Raw genomic sequence first — 25,166 nt, 5'->3', positions numbered from 1 at the left:
CTCAAAAGTGCAAGACCACACCCTCCTTCTTCCCAGCCATCATTGCACCCAAGGACAAGGTTACCCTTGGGATTTAATCCCATGAAAGCCGGATTCCATGGAATAAGACAATGGGTCCCTCGTTCACTCTTCCAATACGTATTGATTGAACATCTACTATGTATCAGGTCTCCAGAAAAGAGGCATACCCCCTCCACTTCCCTTTTCCCTAGAGTGTATGTGTATGTGTCTTACTCTGTGACTCGGGGTTCAGCCAGGTTTGGTGGGCACATAGCAGAGGCAGCTGGGCTCTCCCTACCAGCCCCTAAAATACAAGCCTGGCTTCCTGGAGACCAAAACCACAAGTAGAGCACAGAGGCGTGAGAGACACTCACAGGCTGGGTTTGGCCGCATGCGTGCAACAGTGCTTTCTCTGGCAGAGAGGAAGATACAAACAGGAGCAGCGAAGGGCACAGCGAGAGTGAGGGGCACTCAGCGGCCATGGCCACTTCCTGGCCCTAGGATGGTGCTTCCCACTGGCAGACGCGCATAGCAGTCAGAGATGGCACCAGACATGTGGTCCTTCTTCGTAATCGCTGGATTGCTGACGGCAGCCCTCTCAGGTAGCCCCTTTTTCCCACCTCCTGTCACTCCTGCTGGAGGACCTGGGTCCTGGCCTCTTGGTCCCCTTTCTGGTTGTTTCCTCACACTTTTCTGGAGCCTTTTAGCCACGGCTGTACTCTGATACCAGGAAGGCCCCAGCTGGGGCCTGGAGAGGGTACAGGAACCCCCTGGAGGGGCTGGGGCTATGCCTGGGCAGTGCTAAGAGGGTTCCTGAGGCTGAGATCATGTGTGCAGCATGCGTGTTGCTTCCTTACCAACAACTTACCCAGGATCTGAGGAGGGAGTTGCCTTCCACCCATAACCTCCCCCGTTCCCTATTTCTTGCCAGCTCTCAGGAAGGAAGCGTTCACCTTCTAGAGAGATAGAATCACTGGTGATTGTCTTTTCAACCCCAAGGCAGAGGCTCTGGGCTCACCAGGCTTGTAGCACTCCCAGTTGAGCAGTCCTGAAACAGACCTGGAAGCCAAGGGGAGGTGAAGACAGCTGGTGGTTGGTGGCTCTGGCACAACCATTTGGGGTAGTTTGGGGCACAAACGAACAGGAAGGTTCTTGAGGGCCACCTCCGCCCATCATGTGTTCTCCCTGGGTGCCAAGGCACCCTCAGGACCGGGCATTAGGTGGCCAGGAGGTTTGGGCTCTGGGCTATGCTCATCAGATGCTGTTGGACCCTGCTGAGGGCAGCGTCCAAGCTCTCAGGAATGAGCAGTGACCCAGAGATGCAAGGGATCTTGCCACAGTTGGGCCCTTACCTTTGGAGGTGGGGAGATTGGTGCAGAAACTGAATTCTAGGCCCAGGGAATCTGGGTCCACCTGGCAGTGGGGATGCCAAGTGCTTTCAGTTTGGTGTGAGGGAGACTCGGGAAGAACCCATCAGGAGGGCCAATCCGAGACAGCCGGGAGGACTGAGGGCGTTGGGGAGCTAAGAGGGGTCCTCCTCTCGGGCTCTGCCACATGCTCCGAGCCTCCTGCCTCCACACTGATTTAGAGAGAGCTGGGAGTGGGAATGTGTGTGCCTTTGGCCCGTGGGCGTCAGCCTGGCCTGTCTTGCTCTAGTAGGAGCACCTGGAGCTCAGCCACCTTCTGCCCTGAGCTGAGACAGACAGACGGTCAAAGAAGGAGTGCCTCTCTCCCAATCTCCAGTGTCCTCTGTGCTTCTCCACAAGGCCCAGCCACTGGCCTTGGCTCAGAATTAAGTCTGAGTCCGAAAGGCCTACTGGCCAGCCCCTGGGCCCGGGGACTGACCCTGAAGTGTCCCTGGAGGGAAGCAGGAACCTAGCGCCTGGGCAGAGCTCAGGGAGGTGAAGCGAAGGGGCCCATGGAGCCAAGTTCCCCACATTTCATTCCTTCTAGTCTCATCCTGACACTCCTGCCTGGCCCACTCCACTCCTGGTACAGTGATTTACTCCATGTTTCTAAAACTACATTTATGTTCAATTGACTCACTTGTTACTAATACAGGTTTAGTTGTGAAAGGAAACTTTATGTCACTATTACAAATGGAAAACCAGCATCATGTGTCATAAACAAAAGGTAAAGCTAAGCATAAAAGTAAATAGTGGTGAAAAACAATTTCAATTACGTGCCAGCAAACAGGGAAAAGAATGTAAAGGCCCTCGATCCTGAAGCCTCCTCCTGCCATCTGTGTAACGGGGAGCTGAGGTGCATGACAAAGCCATCTGGCCCCAAATTGTTACTTTGTCTTGACTTTTCAAGGAGACTGAAAGCACTTTGAGTAGGAAACAGTTTCCTTAATTTCGATTTAATGGCATGAAATGCTGCCTCCTTAAACCCTCCGAAGGGTCCACAGTGGTATACGCCCTACTGCTGAGAAAGATGGCCTGGCAGGAAGCGCATTCCAGGCAGAAGGAAACTAAGCCAGCCCCCCGCCCCCCCTCGAGGAATAGATGGGGACAGAGGGAGCCTCTCATGTGGCCAGAGCGAGCTGCCGTGGGAGGCCTGCCTGAGTGGTTCTTCCCTTCCACCCTGGTCCAGCAGGCCCAAACCCCAGCGGGCCCCAGCAACGTGGACCCAGATCTGCTTGCAGGGTTCTCCTTGGCCAAAGAGTGTGTAGGGCAGACCAGGTTGGAGAAAGGAAATTAGGGCTTCCAAGGAGAAAAGGAGAGAGACAGAGAGAGAGAGAAAAGAAAAATCTAAGGAGAAGAGGGAAGACACGGAGCTGGGAAAATGAGGCCTCAAGAGCGGTGGGGTTACCAGGTAACGCCTGGGACCAGAGGCACCTGGAGTCCGGCCCTTTCGGGCCTAGGCAGACCTGGCGGTGGCAGTGGGTGCTGGACAGGACTCCCCTGTCCTGCTCCCTTTCTAGTCCCAGGTCTAGGCTCCAACCTGGGCCTCACACAGCTGCTTCTCTGCCCAGGCCCGCTTGGGCTCTGGGCCGGCCTCTCCTCGGGCCTTGGTTTGTGCTTGAATGACTGTGCAGAGACCAACGCCTAAAGAGCCATGCTTTTCAGCTCTCAGCTGGGGCTCTCTGAAGTCCTGGGTCCATGACCAGTTAGTTTGTCCACCTACCCTCCAGTTCCGTGCCTCAGTTTCCTGGTCAACTGGGGATGAAGAGGCAGAAAGAGTGAACTAAAAGCCCTTGACTGTGGAGGGAAGGGTGGGGTCACAAGACTGGAGGTATTGCCCGTGCCCTGCCTGTAATTCACCGTGTGCTCCTCTTTCTGGACCTCAGTTTTCCTGTCAGTGCAATGGGAAGCTTTGGGCAGACAATCCCTAAGGGCTTGGTCAGATCTTGACACTCTGTGTGCGATGCAGTAACAAAGAACCAGGCCTTTCTTGCCACGGCAGAGCCGAGGTCGGTGACGCTACTTCTACCTGGACTGTGGTCGGTGAGGTCCTAGGGGGCTGCTGAGGTGCCCTGAAAAGGCTATTCGTGGTTACTTTCAAAAAGTCATGTGGTTTCTTACATTAACAGGTTTTAAAAAGCTGTTTTTTCCTTCGCTTGTAAGTTCAGTATACGAATCTCATTTTATTTAAAAGTCTAGTCATTTTTAACAATGACTCCCAGGGGTCTTTGATCAATATTTCAGCAAATCAGGGAGAACAGAGTAAGCTTCCTTACATAATAAATACCACTTACAAGTGTAGCTCATTGAATTCCCTTAGATCTGTGTTGTCCAAAACAGTAGCCACTAGAATGTACGTTGGAAATGCGGTTGATTGAATTGAGATGTGTTGGAAACGTAAAGTACACAGCAGATTTTAAAGATGGATTCGAAAAAAATGTAAAACACCTCGTTAAATAACTTTTATATGAATTACATGTTGAAATGATATTTTTGAATATATTGGGTTAAATACATTTTATTATTACAATTGAGATGACCCCATTCTTTTTAAAAATGTGGCTACCGGAAATTTTAAAACGACATATATAGCTCACATAATATTTATATGGCCCAGTACTGCCTTAGATAGTCTAAGCTGCACTGACAAATTTAATAAATTCAATTTTCTTATAAATGCTTCAAATACTTCTAAGAAAAAAACACCTTCCCAAGGATTTCAAAGGATGCTTTAGATCTAAAAATCTAACTTATAAACAAAGTGAATATTAAGTTCTCCTAAGTATTCTAATAACATTCATAGACATTGTCTAATTCTCCCAAAATGTTTGACTTAAAATTTCAACTAAAGTCAATTACTCGTTCACATTCGTGAGAATCTCTACCGGCCACATGCTCATAACATCACAAAAGACAGGACTTCATACAACACCACACAGAACTTGACCCAAGTTACACTTAATGCAAATGTACAAATACTACATTTTTTTGTTTATTTTAGCTCTATTTTTTATTTTATTTTTTTTATTTTTTATTTTTTTTTTATTTTAGCTCTATTTTTTAAAATTCGAATCTTCCTGTGCTTAAAAGCCGCTTACGAAGGAGAAAAGAATTGTATGATTGCAGGGGACTTGGGTTATCCAGAACAGGCTGGTGTTTCTATCTCAGTGGACTGAGACGAGGTCAACTTCTTTTGTTGTTTTGCCAAAATATAAGGTATGATTGTGTTGTGTGGCTGACGGATACGCAGTGTCCTTTTTGTTAGCCTGTGTCCTCCAGTTGGTCTGCTCCCTCAACCCACGACCTCTGAATTCAACTTATACAACCTAATTCTCTATGTCTGTTTCTACCCCCACCTCCTGATTAGATTAAATTAACCAATGTGTTTTACTACTCTATTTTTTTTTTTTCCACATTCCCCCTGCCTGGCAAGACTACACTCGTAGATATATAAATAATGTATGACAGGCGTCTTCATGTTTCTTCTGGCTTAGTCTGGCTCTCTGGTCACACAGGTCAATGACTGGCGGGAACAGATAGCGTGACTGTCACCGTAGTGGTGATGTGGACAGGGCAGCTCCTAGGGCGTGGGGCTGGTACATTTAGCCAAATATAGATGATTACAGAGAGATCTAGAATGAATGAGAAACACTGCCCACGGCCTCCCTCATTCAGTCTGCGCTTACCGAGGCCCGCTCCATGACAGCCTCATTTTTTTAATAAAAAAGCTCAGGAATTAAAATGGGCCCCCAGATGTTGCATTCAGAGGCTGAAGAATCAGCTTTCCCCGTAGGACAAGGAGGAATAAGGAGATGGCCCCAGTTGAGGCTTCTGGACAGGGGCAATGAGGAAAAGACCACTCGGTACAGGGCCACCTTCCCCCTCGCTGGACCACAGCCATGAAACCACGAACAAACGCCCATGCGGGCGCTCGGCCCTGCACTGAGCAGCCTTCAGTGGGGCTGGAACCCCCAGGTCCGTCTCCTTCCCTAGTCACAGTGTCCCACAGACCCTCCATCCCACCCTCAGAACCAGTCCCAGGTCGGGCTGGAGTGAGGTGAGTTCCCTGGTACTTGCTGAGACTGCCATCTACCTGACCATTTACTTAATACTCTTTCTGAATTGATGTTGCAAAGCATAAATACATTTATTTTTAGGAAAAAAACTTTATATTGTTCCCTTAAAGATAAAGCCATTGTAAATCACTTTAATGGTAGTAATGGTGAAAATAAACATAATGGAAACAAAACAACATCATTCAGTTCTGGCCGGATGTGTTGCTTTCCCTTTGCTCAAACGGGAGGGTGAGAGGGTCGTAGGTTTCAGAGAGGCGGTAAAGACTAGACCACCCTGGGAGATTTTTCTCCTCCAAGTAATCAGAAAGTAGTACATGGGGAAAGGGGCATGATTTCCTTCAGTAATAAGTGGTGTTTAATGCCATGTCAGTGACCACCTAAGTCTTTTCTCCAACCTTAGGTATGTGCCCCACACTCTGGAAGCACTGGTCCAGAGAAAAACAATGGGGTGGGCAGTCTGTCTTCTTGCCCGACAGTGCCTGGGGAAGCTGCTCACCTTCCCAGGGGACACCCTGGACACAAGGGTCCCATATCAAGCTGTTTCCAGGCACGCTGGGATTTTCCTGGTGAGCCTTGAAGTTGGGGATGGTGCCTAAACTCATGGCTCCAATTCAGCTCAGGGACTCAGCCCCGGCTGCAGGGGGAGAAGGAGCCTCGAGGAGGGGTGAGGTTGGGAAGGGTTTTTTGAACTCACTCTGGCTCTAGGTTGCTGAGTAATCTTGAGCAAGTTCCTTCCTTTCTCTGGCCCTAGTTTCCTCACTGCAAAAATGGGCAAATTGAGCACTAATGACCCAGTCTAAAAATCCTGGTCCTCCATTCATGTTCCTTGAGACTTCACTGGTTGTGAAGCCTATCTAGCTGTTAGAAACTAGCCTAGGATGGGCACACAGCTGGCATTATGTCATGTGGGATCGTGGACCCTGGCGTCAGGGAGACTTGGGTTCCCAATCCCAGCTCTACGTGACCTGGAGGAGTGTTTCTTAGCTTCTCTGTGCCTGTACGCTACAGATAAAAACCGCCAGCTCACCAAGGTGTGAATGTTAATTTAGGTAACGCATCTGAAAATGCCAGAACATAGCAGTGCTCCAGAATGTTAGCTTATAAATGTTACATAGCAAGGACAGAGATCTGGTAATGCGACTGCAGGATTTAGCAGTTAACATAATGCCGTTTGCACAAAGAGCTCGTTTACCCACATGACAACCCCATTGTACAGATGAGGAAACTGAGGTTTAGTGAGGCTGAGAAACCTATCCAAAGTCTGTAGCTAGTAAGTGCCAGGACTTCAACTTACGTCTCCCGATTGACAGCTCACTGCTCTTTTCGTAAAAGGAAGTGGCCAGGCTTGTCTCCTCTGAGTTTGAGGCATCTCTCCCACATGCTACAGTCCTGGGCTTACAGCCTCACTACTGCGTCCACAGAGCCTTGGGGGCTTCTGGGGTTCCTGGGGCCTCCTGAAAGGCTTGTCAGGGACACATGGGATCTAAAGTGGCTGCCTCCCTCACTGTGGTCCAGCCTCAGAGGGTTTACAACGCACTGACCCAGCCCACTGGGTCCAGGAACGAATGAAGGTGAAGTTAGAGGCACCATGCTCCACGGGAAAGCCTGCCTGACAAAGCATCTAGTCACATTTATTTAGCACCTGCTGTGTGCCAGGCCCTGTGCTGCCACTGAGATAAGACATCGGAAGGTCTGCCCTTGAACACTTTAAGTATTGTGAGGAAGATGGTAAAACACAAAGGGTCAGCCTGGGATAGGTGTGACCACAGGTGCAATCCGATGATAGCCATAACCACCATCCATGGCAGAGGACATACCTTTCTCCAAGCATCAGCTATGCTTTTCCTGTCCTACCCAGACACTGGGGAATCATCCCACTGTATGCGTGGGGAAACTGAGGCTCAGAAAGTTATATATTTTGTCCCAGGCTGGCTGCTGAGGCTAAGTTTAAATCCATGGCTGTAGGGCTCCAAAACGCTTATTCTTGATCACGGAGCCGCATTGTGTCCAGGAGCAGGGAGCAGAGAAGGGAGAACTCACGCCTCCCAGAGACATGGGGCAGTTTCCCAGAGAACGGAGACACCACTGTCTCAGAGAGGCTAGACATGGAGGACAGAAGACTTTCACATATGGAGAAGAATGGGGAAACATCCTAAGAATAAAAACATTAAAAAACAAAAATAATGAGTGCCTGCCAAAGCTGGTGAGAGAGTCTAGTGGTGTTGTGTCAGCACCAGCTTCCTGGTTTGGGTGATTTACTGTAGTCACAGGTATATCATCATTGGGGGAAGCTGGAAGATGGGGCGCGGGACTTCTCAGTGCTATTTTCACAGCTCTTGTGAGTCTATAATTTTAAAAGTAAATGTTAAGGGGGAGAAAGACTTTTTGTGCAAAAAGACCCATTTGAGCAGCAGCCTAGAGGCAGGACAAGCAAAGTGACAGCCTGAAGGGTTTCCCTGGCTGCAGGCAGTTGTGACCAGCCAGCCCTGCTGGTCCCACAAGGCATGTTGGGTGGGTGAGGCCACAGTCCCTAAAGGAACTGAGATCCAGGCTGTTTTCTTTCCCCTGACTTATCCAGAGTGGTGGGTCATGAGAGTTTAATGAACTTAAAACTCACGAAAACGCCAAGCAGAGTGACAGGCCCACAGAAGATGTATTGACAAATGTGAGCCAGGCAAACACAAGGAGAGTGGCCCCCGGGCAGCGCTCTGTAAATTCATAAACCTGCCTTCTCCACATTGCAGCCCTGTAAAGTATGAGCTATTGCCCCATTCTACTGATTCAGCAGCTGAGGCTTCGAGAGAAGTGACTTTTCCTAGATCGTACAGCTCATAGATCTTTAACTTGATGGCTCCAAAACCATGCTATTTCCCAGCACTGGAAAATGGGCAGGGTTCGGGGGTGGACCCCATCCCCCTCAAGATTTCTGCAGGATAGGTCTGGGGACTTTTCACCTCACCCATCATCAGCTGGGCTATCACGGAACTGGGGCAAACCCTGCCCCTAAAAAAAAAAACAAAAAACTAACAAAAAAATAACTTGAAGGTGCTTGTGGGTCAGAAGTCACTTCCTGGCTGAGTGTTCACCGGGAGCCTCAGTTTCCCCGGCTGTAAATTGGGTCGATGGCAGCCTCCAGAACTCAGGACTGGGATGTGGCTCAGTGAGATGTGGGCTGTGAAGTACATGGGGAAATCGGGGGCTCCTTGGGGTTCTAGAGAGTCCCATGGCCATGGAGCCGGGCAGGCGCTCACAGGACAGCAGAGGGAGAACAGAGGGAAGCCCTGGTTTCCGCCCACCATTTTGTACAGCCCTGTGGCCCGACTGCCTTCTGCCTGAAAATGGTGCCAAGAGAGCCTCCACGAGGCCAACCTGGCCAGGGAGGCAGGGCTGAGGTGAAAGCTGTGGGGCCTTGGGACATGGCTGGACTGGGGTCCTGTGATGAGAAAGTGATCTCCTTGTTCTCTCCTGCAAGGATGGTTCCTCCTGGGTCTCGACCGTACGCTAGCGGGTGGAGAGCACATTAGAAGTACAACCTATAAGATTCCAGGCACCCAACCACTCCACTGTAACCCCAAGCCCAGCTGGGTGTTCTGGGCAATGCCAGCAGATGCCCAGGGAGTCTGTGCATGGCACTGGGGACCAGGGCTGAGTGCGGACACAGGCTGTGGGGGTAAGGAGGAACCTGAGAGCTAAAAGCTTCTCAGGGTGTCTTGGGGATCCCATCTGAGCACCCCACTTCCAATTTGGAAGTCACCTACTGATCCCTTAGCCAGGGAGAACGTAGAGGTGAAGTCGCTGTGTCCTCACAGCCGTGTGCAAAGCCAAGCACAGCTCTGTCCATTTTACAGAAGTGCAAACTCACTCTCAGAGAGCTTGAGCCGTGTAGCCAGCTGCTGACAGAACTGGGACCAGCATCACTTTCTGGTCACAGACCCACCCCCGGCAGCTGCCTTTTTCTAAATGGGGCTCAAGGGAAGGACTTTACCTACATTTCAGTATAATTTGTTGCTATTATTTTTCACCTCTAGCCCATGGGTGCATGGGAGCTGGACTGGGCCAAAAACAGAGGTAGGGAAACACGCCCTTGATGGGCAGCAGGTCCGATCCCCACTCTGCTCAGTGGGGAACTTTCCCTCTCCTTCCTTTGCTAAAGTAAACACACTGGCCAAATGAATTAAGCTCCTTGGAGAAATGTGCTGCACTCTCCAGATAGGATTCTAGAAATATCACGACAGTATCGGAGCTGGAAGACACCCCACATTTAATGTTTAACCTCCTATTTGTCAGAGGAGGAAACTGAAGTACAGAGTGGAGCGTGTTGTGCCCAAGGTCACAGAGGGGGTGAGAAGCCCGGTCTGCTGGCCCTGAATGGGGCCTCGGCCACTCTACCCAGAGGGTGTGGTGTGTACCCTGTGCAAGCCAGCTGCGTCCTCAGCTCCCCTGAGATGGGAGATGGCAGAGGAGGGCTGTGGTCCGACGTGATCTGATGTGACCACAGGTGACCCTGGTTGGTCTCTGAGATGTCAGTTTGGTGAGGTGAGGAGCTGGCTTCCTGTAGTCATTCCGCCTGAGCCATCTCAACAGCCACCCCCATCCCTGGTCCTTAGTCTCTGCCTTCTTTTTCTCTCAGGTTTTGTTTCTTTTTTAACTTTTTATGTCAGCGTAATTTCAGACTTACTGAGAAGTAGCTAGTTCCACATGCTTTTCACTTAGTTCCCCAACTGTTAATATTTTACCACAATCACTTTATCATTTTCTTTATTTTTTTATCTGTCTATTTTTTCCTGAACCATTTGAAAGTAGGTCGTAGACGTAATGTCCCTTTGTCCTAAATACATCAATGAATTTATTTATTTATTTATTTATTTATTTATTTATTTATTTATTTATAACAAAGACATTCTCTTACATAACCACAGTATGCTCGTCAAAGTCAGGCAACTAACACTGATACAACTATCAGATAACCTACAGACCTTTTCCAGATTTTGCCAATTGTTCCAATAAGGTCCTCTAAGGCAAAAGAAAATTCCATTTAATGTGCTTTTTTTTTTTCCTCCTGTCTCTTTATTTTCCGTTAATCTAGAACAACTTCTCAGGTTTTTCTTTCTCTTTCATTGACATTGATTTTTTTGAAGCGTACGTACAGTCCAGTTATTCTGTAAAATGTCCTTCACCTAGGTTTGTCTGTTGATTCCTCATCGTTAGATTTAAGTCATGTCTCTGTTGGCAGGAAGAGCACAGAAGGGATATTGTGACCTTCTTAGGACATCGTATCAAAAGGCACGTGGTATCAGCTTGTTAACCTAACAATAAAAGGCCAAAGTGAGAGGCAACAAGCATTTATTTGAGATCCAAAAGAACAGCTCTTCAGAAAGCACTGATTCTGGCAGAAACCCAAATTGTGTTCCAATTAGGAAGTGAAGGTATTTATACGAGGAAGAAATTTCTATGGGTGTAGATAAGCTAACAGAGTGACACTAATTCTAAAGAATGTTTTTAATTTTCAATCACGTGGTCACGATGTCTGCTTTCCTGTTATTTTTGCCACAGTAGGCAGAGGGAACAGCAGATGTGCAGGCTCTGAAGCAGGAATGAGGATGAAAGCTGGAGGAGATGGCAGAAGGAGAGGGGGTGTGGAGGAAACGGAGTTGGAGAGGTTGGCCGGGGTCAAGGAACACAGACCATGTAAGGGTTTGGAATTAACCCAAAGGAAATGGGAAACCATTGGAGAGTTTTAAGGGTAAAAGGATGTGATCTGATTTGTCTTAATGTGTATACAATTATTTAACAGATATTTTTCAGACTCAACTCCATTTACAAACATAAGTTTATTTAAACCTAGAAATCTCCCATCCTATCATAGATCTCAAGCGAATAATACTTCAATAAATAGAATATACCCTATAGACAAATAAGGCACTGAAAACGGAAGTGTCATTACCTAGCCTGCCATCCAAGCCTGAGTTAGGGCTCCCCTTGTTAAAAAATGTTGGGTGGTAAAGGCTGAGCAACAGCATAGTAAGACGGGTACGTCCAGGGACTGAAGAATTAGAAAAGGAATAATTTGCGTACTCTGTGATTCAATACTATTTCATCTGGGATTTTAAATTGTCTGGTTTGGGAAACAGTGTGCCAAGTGGTCGAGGATGAGTTGGGTGCCAGTAGCGAGCACAGTGGGGGCTGTGTGGTGAGGGAGGTGGGCACAGTCCGGCCAGCAACCGAAAATCAGAGGCAGTCAGAGGCAAGGGAGCCCCCGCCCCCTCTGGCAGTCAGACCCTAACTGGTCCGAGTCACCCATTTTACCGTGGAGAAACTGAGGCCCTGGAAAGGGGCAGGGACTTACCCAAGGTCATAATAATAGCTGCTCTCAATTCTACCAGGTTTCATTGTCACTCCCACCCGATTCCAGCTGAAATTTCAGACATGATGTAAATATTAGTCACCCTTATTGTAAAAACGTTGTAACAACCACATTAAAAGATATCTCACCTAGCACCCTCACACAACATGGATTTTTATTCTTGAAGGAGGGAGTGTGTAGGTCTCTGGAGCATCATGGGAGTTTAGTCTCATCAGCACAAAGGTGGGTGGGTGTGTTGATGGATATTGTGCGGCTTTTGATCAATATTTGTTAGGATGGCTATGAGAACACGGACTCTGGGGGCTGAGAAACCAGCATTTGATTCCAGGCTCCACCGCCTCCTCTGGGACTCCGGGCAAGTTCCTAAACCTCTCTGAGGGAAAGTAGGTGTGATGTGCATGTCAGCTCCTCAATTCTTGCACTCTGGAGAGACTCTAAAGTCATCCCTGAAGAGCCTTATGGATAATTTTTAGTCACCTACATTTGTGGGGGTTGTCTCAGTTCCAGTCACGTCAACAGAGCCACGAAACTCAGTCCCACGAAGCACTTGTGGGTGTGTAGACTCTGGCGATCTGGAAGTGAAGGAGGGGTACATTCCCTCCACTTTGGGGGTTCGCCTCCTCCTCCTACCTAGAATTCCCTAGAAGCTCCTCTGCGCTCTCCCCAGCTCCTGCTCCCAGAGGCAAGCTTTGTTGCAGGTATGTGTGTGACTCGGTTTCCTAGGGCTGCCATAACAAAGCACCACACACTGCTGCAGAACAATAGGAATGTATTGTCTCCCAGTTCTAGAGGCTAAAAGATCAAGCTGAAAGTGTCAGCAGGGTTGGTTCCAGGTCTTTCTCCCAGCTTCTGGTGGTTTGCTGGCATTCTTTGGCATTCCTTGGTTTTTGGAAACATCACCACAATAAATAAGGTCGCATTCTGACATACTGGGAGCTAGGGCTGTAACATATCTTTTTGGTGGGTCACAATTCAACCCATAGCTCTGTGTGTGTGTGTGTGTGTGTGTGTGTGTGTGTGTGTGTGTGTGTGTGTTACTCAAGAGTGGCATTTCTGGGTCATGACTATGGAAATGTTTTCTAAAGTGGTTGTGCCAACTTTGCTCCCCGCCACTCCCAGCAAAGTACAGAGTCCCTGCTGATCCCCACTGTCACCAACACTCAGTATTATGACACTTCTCAATGGTCCACAATCTAGTGGGAGTAGAATAGGATCTCCCCACGGCCTTTTTGCATTTCTCTGGTCACTGGGAGGCTGGATACTTTTCATATGTTTATGGGTCCTACATATTTCATCTTTTGTTAATGGCATCTTCCTGCCTCTTGCTCATTTTTCTGTTTGCCTTTTCCTTACTGACTTATTAAAGAGATTCTTTTCTGAGGAGAGTTTCCACTAGGGAACACAAGGAGAGAATCAGGGCAGACTTAGGGCAGCTCTTCTGGCCTTAAATTTTGAGAACTTATCTACAGAGCTACTCATTCAGGGGAAAAACAGGAAACCATTTCAGGTCTTCAACCTCTTTCTGGAATCCGTGGTGCCAGGTGCAACTCAGAATCTAGACTGTTTAGATTGGAGAAAAAGGTGACATGGTACGTATATTGTATGTTAGGTAATGTTTCAGCAGGAGCCTGGTCAGCCACTGAAATCAAATACATTAACATCTCTGAAGCGAAGTGTATGATTTTTCATAACACACGAAATAAAGACTATGAGCAGCTTTGTGTCAATTCTGGTCAGGTCCTGCCACCAACAAAGTTAGGAAAACCCTTCCGGTTTGGGGCTATCTGGGGTCCCAGAATTGCAATAAGGGATTGTGCCAGAGTCTTCCCAGAATGGTTATTGAGAATCGAGCCTTGTGATGCCCATTTTTTCTTCTAATCTCCTGCTGGCCCAGGAAGTTGAGATTAACATCACCTTATGTGAACAAAGAAAGGCCACTGAGTCTCAGAGAGGTTAAGAAATCCAGATCCCGGTATTAAGAGGAAGAGATGGGATTTGAACCCACATCAGTCTGACTCCAAAGCCCACATTTCAAATTCTACCAGACTGTCCCCAGCCCTATATGGGAGTGGTTTCTTGCCTTCTCTGCTCCCCAGGACTCTGGAGTTCAGGAACAAAGTCAGCAGTCAGAGTAGTGGATTGGGGGGCGAGGGGGGCTGGGAGTGAGTAGGTGGGAGGTCAGTTGGCTGAGCCAGACCCTCACCCCAAAGCAGTGGGTGCTGGTTGCCAGAGCCTGGATGACCACCTCAAACCTCTTCAAAACTTCCCGAGGGTCTGTCATACTTTGGCACTGACCAAACATTCAGCCAGGTGTCTACTTGCCCTGGTTTGGAGCCCTGACGTCTTGGACCGAGGGGAAAAGCACTGACCAGAGGTCGTAGCCATCACTGGGATTCAGGGGCTGAGAAAGCAACAGTGTCTTCCCAGCATTTCAGTCCGGGCTTGAGGAAAGCAGGAGGGGGAAGCCCCATGATGCCAGGCCACTGGCGGGAAAAAGAGGAGGGCACAGAGCGAGGGTGGTAGGCCAGTGCCCTGCGTGATGTCTCCTCCGAGCCCACTCACTGGAAAAGTGCACGTTGGATCTCCCAGGTTGTTTGGCAAAGGCTTGGACATCTTCTCGCCATCACTTTCTCAGCCCCGAGAACTCCTCTCCTCCTGTACGATCCCTCCCAATTGTCCCTGGCTCTTTGGTGTCACAGCTCTTCCCTCTCACTTCTATTTTGTCCGGAGCATTTTGTTCTGAGCACTGGGTAACACGTACCTGATCATAATCTGAGTACACCTGTGTTCTCTGCCACGGTGTGGGACCTGCCACAGAGCCTGACCAAGAGAGGAATGAAGGAAGGAAGGAAGGAATGGCACCTTCTTGACTAAGGGTTAAGACTGGTAGGAATGTGCAAGGACTTTCAGCCACCTCAGAAGCATGCAAGATGCGAGTTGTGGAAGGAAGTATGAGACGACCGTAAGGCCTGATGGATAGCACGTGGCCTTACAGAGACCTGAAGTCATATTCTGGGTCCACCTCCTAGGAACTGTGACCTTGGGCAAGTCATTTCATTCCCTCTGAGCCTCGGTTTTCTCATCTGGGAAACAGACTTCATAGGGCCCTTATGGAGATGAATAAGAGAGTGTGTGCTGTGTGCATAAAGCAGGGGCACACAGTAGGCATTCAGGTGGTCACAGGAGGTCACGTCCAAGCAATCCAAATTTATTTCTTGAACTCCTAAGTCCGGTTGGCCTTGTGGCCATTGGCTGCTGTCAACCAACAGCTGTTAATGTCACAAGGTGGCCATGGAGAGTCAGGCTAAACATGCCCTGTGTCTTCCAGCTTCTCCTTTGAACCCAGAGAGCTGGTGGGTGGAGAGGCGACCCTTGGAGCTGGGAGCAGATAGGCACAGGGATGTGCCTGGGTGAGCACGACTGCTGAGCCACGGCTGGTCCTTGCTCCCCCAAGGAGGTATTCTGGTCCCAGCCTGAAGTCCCACCTGCTTAGGAAAGGCTCTGTTTCCTTTCTAGGAAAGAGGGCTTGTAATGGCTTCTGGATACCTGACATGGAGGGGGCCCTTCTCTTAAAGGGGCGTTAGGCCACCTCAGAAAGTTCTCACCACCACATCTGGGAGCTGGGGGATATTCACCCCTTGCCCACGCTTAAGCTTCATTCACCCAGAAACTGCTGCTCCAGCAGCTCTCAGAGACTTCGAACCAGAGTCCCTCCTGATAGCTGGTGGGTGGGGACAGGCCCCCTGGAAAACCCAGCACAGCCCAGCAGAGTTTTAGCTCCGCTGAAACCCAGAAACCCAGCCCTACCCTGTGCATAGAGGGCCAAGTTTGAGGGGATTTTATTCTTGAATTTTACATACGTGGGTCTCTAGCTTAAAACACCAGGCCCTGTACTGCCTCCAGGCCCTTGCTTATGCTGGATCCCCCTACCCAGAATGCCTTCTGCCTCCTCTCATTTGTTGAAGCTACCTGATACAGTGGAAAGAGTGAATTGGGGGAACAAACTTGGATTTGACTTCTGGCTGTCAACTCCAAGGATACCTGACATGGAGGGGGCCCTTCTCTTAAAGGGGCGTTTGACTTTGGGTTATAGAGACTCCCATAGCCACATGGTAACTAGCATTTGTTGAGCATTTACTATATGCCCTGAAGTGTTTATCAAGTGGTGATTAAGAGAGCCCAGGAAACCCTCTGTGTGGGTTCAAATCCCTGCTTCGCCTCTTATAAACCCTGTAGTCCTAGAAATTTCCTTTACCTCTTGGACCCAGAATTTCCCCATCTGTAAAGTGGGCATAATAATAATACCTATTTCCGAGCACTGAGATGGAGATTTAAGAATTTAAAACTATAAAAAACCCATAGAGTTCTTACCCATGTAAACACACAAGAATAATTGGCAGTGGGCATTGATTGATATGATTCAAGCAATTTACGGGTTTTTAAATATGTTCTCATTTTTAAAACTGTTGTTTTTATTTTCATCACTAAAATTATATAGAGTACAAATATCACCGAATTTAGAAAATAAAGGAAAAAACTTACCAGTAATGTAACCTTCAAAGATGACTGTTGTTAGGACCCTGTTATAGAATCTTCCAGACATTTTGCTACAGAGAAATATTGCAAACACACAGAAATGCACTGAGAGTGTTTTAACAACCCCTAGGCATCTCCACCACCCAGATTTAAGAAATCTTTACATTTTCCCCATATTTGCTCAGATCTATATTAATAAGAGAAAAACCACACAGGTAACTGTTGAGATCATTTCCTTATCCCTCCCTCACTGTGGTGTGTGTGCCCTTCTCGTCCATGTTTTTATAGTTTTGTTACACAAAAATGTATCAAGACCCAATAGATGATACATGCGCTGTATTTTATATAAATAATACCATACTGGACTTATTGTTCTACAACTTAATTTTCTCACTCGGTATATTGTTTTCAAGACCTGTCCAAGTGAATAGATATAGGTCTACTTCATTCTTTTAACTAAATAATCCAGTCTATGACTATAACACAGTATCTTTAATTATTTCCTGCTGGTAGACTGTTAGATTACTTCTAATATTCTTCTATTACAAACAGTGCTTTTTTGTTTTCTTCTTTCAAATCTCTGTGTATGTCTGCATATGAACATACCTACCAGCAATTTTTTTCTAAGATATACACATAAAGATACAGTTTGGGGGTCAATATATGACCATCTTCACCTTTATGAGGCGTCATCAGCCATTTTTCTATGCGTTATACTTATAAGGATGTCATCACCCTGCATATTTCATTTATAATATGCTTTTTTCCATCTACTTTACATATGCACACACACATGTCTATCATATATATACATTTGTAGTCAGTGATTCTGCAAGATCTTTTTGGGTACTTACTGGGGGGCAGGTGTTGGGTTTTTCTTGTCATCTTATTTCAGTCCTGTGAGGTTTTTCTGCCTGTGAGGTGAGAGAGTCAAGTCTGGCATATGAAGAGATTTGCCCAAGTTCCTTCCCCATAGCAAGGAGGGAGCTGGGTTTCGAACCTAGGCTTGTTCAGCTTCAGTGCAATGCACCGTCTGCTGCCCACCCCCGGTAGATGGTTCTACCAAACCAGATTCAAGACCTACTGAATCGGAATCCTAGAGGACAGACCTAAACATCCTCTTCCTGCACTCCTGGTCTGAATTCTTAGGGGAGATCAAGAAAATGGGGCCTGTGAAAGGCCAGTGACTCTGGCCTGCTGGGCTCTCTTGGAGTCACATCCTTCCTGTGACCCTTGGGATTTTTACTGAGCTGCTCATGATCCTCTATGCTCGGGCTTGTCTCCTCTTACCACCTGGCAGCTGTAAAGAAGCGATAGTCTGGCACCGGAGCCTGAGCAAGCCTCGGGGCCAGGACCACAACAGCCTTTGCTTTGAGAGGAATTCCTGTTACCATGGCAACTGCCATCCACATCTCATCTCTAGGAACACTGGATGCCATGTTTATAGAGCCAGGGAAGGGAGAAGCAAGTTGAGTGTGGGGCAGCCCTGCTAAGGCTCGGTGACAAAGACAGGAAGCGGGAGGAAAGAATGCAGCCCTTGGGGAACTGGAATCGTCCCTTTGCAGAGCTGAGGACCGAGGGGCTCTCAGAGCCCTCGTCATGCCTGGGATGGGATGTATATATAGTTGACCCTTGAACAACACGGATTTGAATTGTGTGGGTCCACTTATACACGGATTTTTTTCAATAAGTACAGGAAATATATTTTCTCTTCCTTATGGTTTCCTCCATAATATTTTCTTTTCTCTAATTTATTTTATTATAAGAATGTAATATATAATACGTATCACATACAAAACTTGTGTTAATTGTTTGTCATTGGTAAGGCTTTCAGTCAACAGTAAGCCGTTAGTAGTTAAGTTTTTGGAAAGTCAAATATTATATGCAGATTTTAGGCGATTAGAGGGTTGCCACTAACTCCATATTGTGCAAGGGTCAACTGTCTAGTCAGTGGCCAGCTGCCCTCCTACGTCCACTCAGAACCAGACAGGAGAAAGTAGATCAAAGCTGCAGGGTGTGGGATAAGAATGACAGCTGCCATGTACCATGTCCCAAACAGTTCACATATATTACCCATGCACCCCTCAAAGCTATCCAATGTGGCTCTGTATTGTGCCCAGTGCCAGGTTAAAACCAAAGTCTAGCAGGGCTCTGTGACTTTCCCAAGGTCACACAGCACAGATACGTTCAGCTCACTGTTCTGTCTTTCCCAAAGTCCCCGTTCTAAATCATGAAAAAAGAATGTGTCCGAGTGGCAACTGTTAAGCAGATGCATTGGTGCCCAGGACAAGAGGTGGACTCTTCTATTCCCAGATCATCCCGTTTACACTTATCTCGCTGCTACCTGCTCCCATCCCAGGACACGCATACAAGTTCAACAAATGCTAATGGAATTGACTGTAGGCTGGCAACAGACTCATTGCTCAGCTTTCAGGATAATGGGGCTCACGCACTCCCACTTTCTTGAGCACGAGAGGAAAAGAGCGACTTCCAGGAATCCCACAAACCCCAAAGCCAGTGGTGCGGCCCTCTTGTTGGGCTTCCTCTCAGTGGAGATGACGAATTGTTGCTGTCCTTACTTCCCCTTGCATGTGGTGGTGGAGAGGAGGAGAATTCACCCTGGGCCTGCAGCTGAGCCTCCTCTGTCATATGACATGGTGACAAAGAAAATTTGAAAGGCTGGATTTCTCTGTCCTGAGTGACTGAAGTCCTCTGGGTCGGGGACTCTTAAAGCCTTTTGCCATCACCTCTCTCTGTCACTCATGTGCCGCCTTAGCTCAGGCTGCTATAGCACAACGCCGTAGGCTGGGTGGCTTACACAACGATTTGTTCCTCATCGTTCTGGAGGCTGGGAAGTCCGAGATCAAGCTGCCAGCAGATTCAGGGTCTAGTGACGATCCTCTTCCTGGTCTGAAAACGGCCACCTTCTTGCTGTGTCCTCACATGTTGGAGAGAAAGACCTCCTGTCTCTTGTTCTTTGTACCCCCCACGGAGGACCCACCATCATGACCTCATCTAACCCTAATACCCTCGCAAAGGCCCCCCCCAATACCATCACAGTGGGGATTTAGGGCATCAATATATGAATTTTAGGGGGACACAAACATTTAGTTCATAGCATGTGCTTTGAGTTCTTTTTGTGTCCCCAAGCCTTTCCTAGGCATGATGGGAGAGAATGAAAATGAAGAAACGAATCCTGTAAAATAAGTTAAATAAGACTAACACACCAAATTGCTGACTTTCCCTTGGGTCCCGAGGGGTGAGAAGTCACCCCAACCTCCTGGACGGGGAAAGTCCCCAGTGGGTACACCCTGGTCTATTCACTGCAGCCATGTGACCCAAGTCACCTCTTGAGAGAGGACCACGCTGCCCAACCTAGCCCCCGGGACAGCCTCAGTCTTGTGACAAAGTAAACTCAACCCAGCTGGGTGTCACAACCTCTCCCTTCAAAGACAGAATGCAGCTACCCGCTCTGAATCAAGTCACGCGTTACTTGTGTGAGCCAGCGCTGTGCTTCTTTCCAGTGTTAATAGAAGTGTAGGTTGTTTTTCTTTCTGTTTGTTTTATCAATAGCTCACCATTGACAACATCAAGGGGATTTTTTTAAAGAAAGCCATTCGCCATCGTCCCAGCCACCCTCCCGCTCCTGGCTCCTCTCCTAACTCCCCAGTTCTGTTAGTCCTGGACCCTCCTTTTCCAATTAGCCCATTTCTCCTTTGACCTCAGAAGTGAAACAAAGGGGTTCAGATTGTGCTGGAGCCAGCCAGTCTTGGAGAGCCAGTGGGGAAGGGGGGGTGCAGCCCGTGGCTGCCAGACCTCCTCTTGTCCTTGCTGTGGGACAAATGCCAGCCCAGGAGCTTCTGCCTGGGGGAAGGATGCTCTCCTCTTTGCTGCTCATCTTTGGATGCAGGGGCTTTTTTTTTTGGAAATCAGTCGTGGGGCTTGCATGCTGAGTTGTGTCTCCATTGAGGGGTGAGCTATTATTCCTAAATTCAGGGCTGGCCACGCCCTGCAGAATTGGAAGGAGTTGGGAAGACCACTAGGTTGTCAGAGCTCCCTGCCTCACGCCCTTGGCATGACCACTGAAGCAGAAACCAGGATGTCAGAGTCCAACCCAGCAGCGCAGAGGGGACAAAAGTGCGGGCTCTGCACCTGGACAGCCTGGATTCAAATCCCAGCTCAGCCATGTTCTGGTTGTGCCATCTTGGGCACTTTATTAAACTTCTTTGTGCCTCCGTTTCCCCACTTTGTGGGCTTGCTATGAGAATTAAATTCATTAATTCATCTAAAGTACTTTAGAAGAGCCTCGTATGTAATGAGCACTGAATGAATGTAAGCTAGATCACCGAGCTGTGCCAGGACGTTTGGGGTGGGCACTTGGCATGTCTTAGGGCCGCCCGTTTCTCCGTCAGAGCAATGGGAAGAGTCACCGTGCCCTTCCCTCCCCTCCCTGCCTTTTAGATCCAGGATGCCGGAGGTGAGTGGCTGACTCTGTCAATGTGGGTTGGAAATAGAACATGAGGCTCCCATCTGGCTGTACCCCAAATGTCCCCCTGCAAACTGGGACTGGCAGTCCACCCGGTGAAACTTGGGGCCAGGAGCCAGTGAGTGTCTCTGGACAGCTCCCTGAACCAGCGCTGCCCCCGGACTATCCAGGGCCCTCGCTGGGGGAGGCAGGCGAGCCAGGGTCCTCAGAGCCTTTCTTGTTCTTGCTCAGGACACCAGAGGCTGATCTGCATAAACAAGACTCGTGGTGCTTTCCAAACCAGCCGGGCCTTCGTCTCTCCCAAAGCTGGGGGGCACTGCCATCCCAGGGGCAGTGTCCCGGAGCAGCAGCTGGGTTAACTGGGGAGACTGTTGCACTGGGAGTCTGTAGGCCTTGGGGTACCCAAGTGACGCTTAGGAGCTAGTGGGACTGATGGCCATGAACCAGCTCAGAACCAAAGTAACTATGTAATTGTATATGGCTGGGGCCACAGAGGAAAAGCCCAGGGAGCGATGAGAGCACAGAATGGGGAAGTGAACTTGGGCTCTCTCCTGGGAGACCTTCAGAAGCTAAAACCAGGCTGGGTGGGGAGAGACAACCTGTGTTCTGCTTCTAACACCTAACAGCATGTCAACTTTCCCCGCATCGTTAAACATTCTTTGTAAATATCGTTTTGCAAATATTGCTAAGTTCTGTGCTTTCCTAACCAAACCCCAATCGCTTTTCGACAGTTCAGATGTCTCCAGTTTAGGGTTTTGTTTTCTTTTTACTATGAGAAAGGATGTGGCTGGAAGCTCTTGGTCTGACAGCGCGGCAGCTCAGAGGCCTGCGCTAAGGGCCTCGAGTGTGTCATCTCATTTAATCCTCACGACGAGCCTGCAGCGTGGGTATGTACTGCTCCCACCTCACAGAGGGGCACACGAGGCTCAGAGAGGCTCAACGATTTGCCTGAGTCACACACTTAGAAAGGGGCTCCGCTGGAAAAAGGAATCTAGAACTTTCCTATTGCGACACATGGACTATCGTTGCCATGTAGTATGGTGTTCTGCGTTGATTCTTTAGGGTAAGTTCCCAGAAGTGGAATTACTGGATCAAAGGGCTTGGTTTGTTGTTGTTGTTGTTGTTGTTAAGGCTGTTGACATATGTACTTGCAAACACTTTCTGCAGATACTAAAAAGGAAAAAAAGTGCTTCTAGCAGGTGACACATACCACGCTCCCCACGTGGTTCTTTTTGTGGGTTTGTCCCTCCATACAGTCCTCCCATCCCACCCTGCCTTCCTCCTCTGTACACATCTCTGCATCCATTGTCCATGCAGTAAGCATTGACTACGCCCCTAGGTGTTTTCTCAGCACATCTGATGAGGCCAGAGCTGTGGTGCCTTCAGGTGTAGATGGTATTTATCTCACATCTGTATGTGTGTGCTGGGTGTGCCCAAGGTGGCATTCCCTGGGGACCCCGAAGGGACCTGCAAGTTTCCCTGCTGGCCTTGCTCTGCCAGTGGGCTGGCCAGCTAGGGCCTAGGCTGGGAAAATCCGACTCTTTCCTCCCTGTGTCCCTCACCTCTCAAAAGCCATGGGGAATCCCGTGGGCCTCAGTGACACAAGAAGAGGACACAGGAAGAGTGACACAAGAAGAGTGTCCCATTTTCTCAGGCTCCGGACAAGGTGGCTCTTCAGTGCTTTCGTTTTTCCTGACCTCAGTCTCCTTCGTTTCATCTTCCCTTGGCACCTTCCTCAGGCCACCCTGTTCGAGGTCCTGTCTCATTCTGCTGCGGGCCAGCCTGAAAAAGCTGCCGCCGTCCTGGGCTGGGGTAACTCTCCCAACCTCTTTCTTCTCCCACTTGAAAATCGCACCCCTCCATCCCTTACCCTCTTGGCCCGTAACTTTCCAGAAAGCAGGCACAACTTGAGGTGGTCTTCTGAGGCACCCAGGGTAATTTCAGGTGGTAAATGAATGGAACATGAAATAACACTGCACTATACGGTAAGGAAAGCACTTCATTATTTTATTTTCAATGCTCTGTCATTTTTTCTGACCTTATCAGAGTCTCAATTGGGTGATGATGTGTCTTTTAACATTTCTAAATGGCTTTATTTTTAGTATACTTATTTTTACAATTACCTTCTGTTTTAGGCAAAGGCAAACGATACAAAAAGTTCATTTATGTTCTTATATTTTCTAATTTTTTTGCCTGACGACCTATGTATCTAATTTTATGTAAATGGAATCATATTAAAGCATAGCCTTTTAGCTTTTTCTTTCATTGCTTGCTTCCTTCCTTTTCCTCCTCTCTTTTCCTTCATGACTCAGCCCCAGGACCAGCTACATAATTTGCAGGGCCCAGTGCAATATGACAATTCAGGGCCCCGTGTTCAAAAATTATTAAGAATTTCAAGATGGAGACAGCAGAGCATTAAAGCAAGCCCTGGCTCTTTTAAGTGTAGCGTCCTGTGAATGCTCAGGGCACATCCGTGAACCTGGCCCTGCTCTGGAGCCCACCTTTTCAACTTGCGCATTTTAATAACCTGATGTGTGTCCTTCCGTACTTCTCCCTATGTTCACATCATCATACCAGTTTGTAGGAGGATTTTTTTGGCCATTGTTTTTTAAAAAGTTTTGTCATATTTTCTTCTCTGCATCTTGTTTCCTTCCTCAACACAGCGTGGAGAGCCCTCCAGCTGGTGTGAGTTGGTTACATTCTTTGTTAAGGCCGCATAAGTTGCCACGCTGTAAATGGATTATAATTTATTCAGCAGTTTCCCCGGTGGGTGGACATTTACTCTGTTCCCAATTGTTTGTTGTTGAAAAAACTGCAATGAATACGTTTACGTTTGGGCATCTGAACGCTATAAAGCCAATTCACAGGGTATAGTTTCCTTTTCACATAAATTTATTGCAGTAAAAATGTGAATCAAATTTAAAGAAAAGTGTGAGGCACAGGACCAGGCATTGACGACGTCTGGGAAGCACCGATCCTGCGTTGGACCCTCTGTGAACTGAAGCCTGGGTGGAGGAGCGGGGAGGCAACTTGTCCATCTGTTCCTGCAGCATAGAAGTTAGAGGACTCCAAAGCCAGGGTCCCTTCTTGGGACAGGGGACAGGAAAATGCCTGTGACACAGATAAAAACCCTGGAGTATATCTAGTATCAAACTGCCTTAGCAACAGTTGACCTTGGGACTGGCAGCGCCTGCTCACTCTTTCAGTCAGTCCATCCACAAACACTGCTTTGGGTACCCTGGGGGACACAGGGCTGCCCTCCAGGGTTTTCTGGTCTAGCAGAAGATGGGCATGCTTCTTTGCACGACAAAGTGGCTTCCCAGACCCAGAGAGAGAGATGACACAGAACTGAGCTTGAATGCTCCACATCCACACAGTCACACTCACGCACACACATACACTCACACTCACACACAATGGTACACACAGGATCACAACCACACACTCACACACACGCCACCATCACACACACATGCAGGCTGAGTCAGCATCCCAATCCCCCCACCCCCCAGCACACGTGCAAATATTGGAAACCACGCTGGAGCACTGGGACTGTTGCTGTGGGACCTAGGATTCTGAAATCCTAACTTGAGGGCATCTGAATTCTTGTTCTAAGTATTTCATTAGCCGTGGAGTTTGTGCTCTGAATTCTGAGTTGTATTTCCTTCAAGAGTCAGGTTGGGCAGGCAAGCAGGGGGGTGGTGAGGACAGGCAATCAAAGGCCTGATTACTTCGTGTTTGAGTGATGGAGTGGTCCAGACGGGCGCTTGTAGGAGAGCTGTATCTGCAGGTGTGTGTGTGCGTGGGTGTGTATGTGTGTGTGTGTGTTCATGCTCATTGGGGTATAAGTCCATGCAATCTTCTCAGGTGAGAGTGAGAATGTGTAGCAGTCGTGCCTGCGTCTACAGCCCCTGTATCAGTCAGGCCAAGCCAGGCTAGGTTATTGTAACGAGTACACCCCACATCTTCATGGCTTAGCACAATAAAGATTCACTTCTTACACAAAATTTGAGTTGGGTCAACATCCACCTCCATCTTGCAGTTGCACCTAGAACCCAGGCCACGACAGAGAAGAAAGAGATGGAGGAGGCTCCCTGGCTCTTAACTGCCTTGGTCCCACCGTGGGCACCTGTCCTCCTGCGTAGACTTCAATGGCCCCAACTTAAGCACCAGAGAGACCCGGAAATGTGGAGGAGCTCCTTTGTGAGCACAGTGGTCCCGGCTGCAGCGCTCCCTTTGTGCTTCTGCAAACCAAGTGTCCCTGCCCATCAGGGAGCTGATTCCTTGGAGACAGTTCA

General features: G+C 48.3%; 1 protein-coding gene across 2 annotated transcripts in view; it reads left to right on the top strand.

Annotated features, from left to right (window-relative positions):
• Nucleotides 1-203: 203 nt before the first annotated feature.
• Nucleotides 204-25,166, top strand: part of CD6 (CD6 molecule) — a 38,035-nt gene continuing 13,072 nt past the window's right edge. For both annotated transcript variants that reach the window (XM_033119077.1, XM_033119076.1), the window contains exon 1: nucleotides 204-602. In XM_033119077.1, the coding sequence (XP_032974968.1) occupies nucleotides 542-602 (61 nt within the window). In that variant the 5' untranslated portion in view covers nucleotides 204-541. The remainder of the gene's footprint in view (nucleotides 603-25,166) is intronic.

The sequence above is a fragment of the Rhinolophus ferrumequinum genome, chromosome 11, assembly GCF_004115265.2.
Source record: "Rhinolophus ferrumequinum isolate MPI-CBG mRhiFer1 chromosome 11, mRhiFer1_v1.p, whole genome shotgun sequence".
Classification (NCBI taxonomy): domain Eukaryota; kingdom Metazoa; phylum Chordata; class Mammalia; order Chiroptera; family Rhinolophidae; genus Rhinolophus; species Rhinolophus ferrumequinum.
This window is presented reverse-complemented; position numbering and strand designations above follow the sequence as displayed.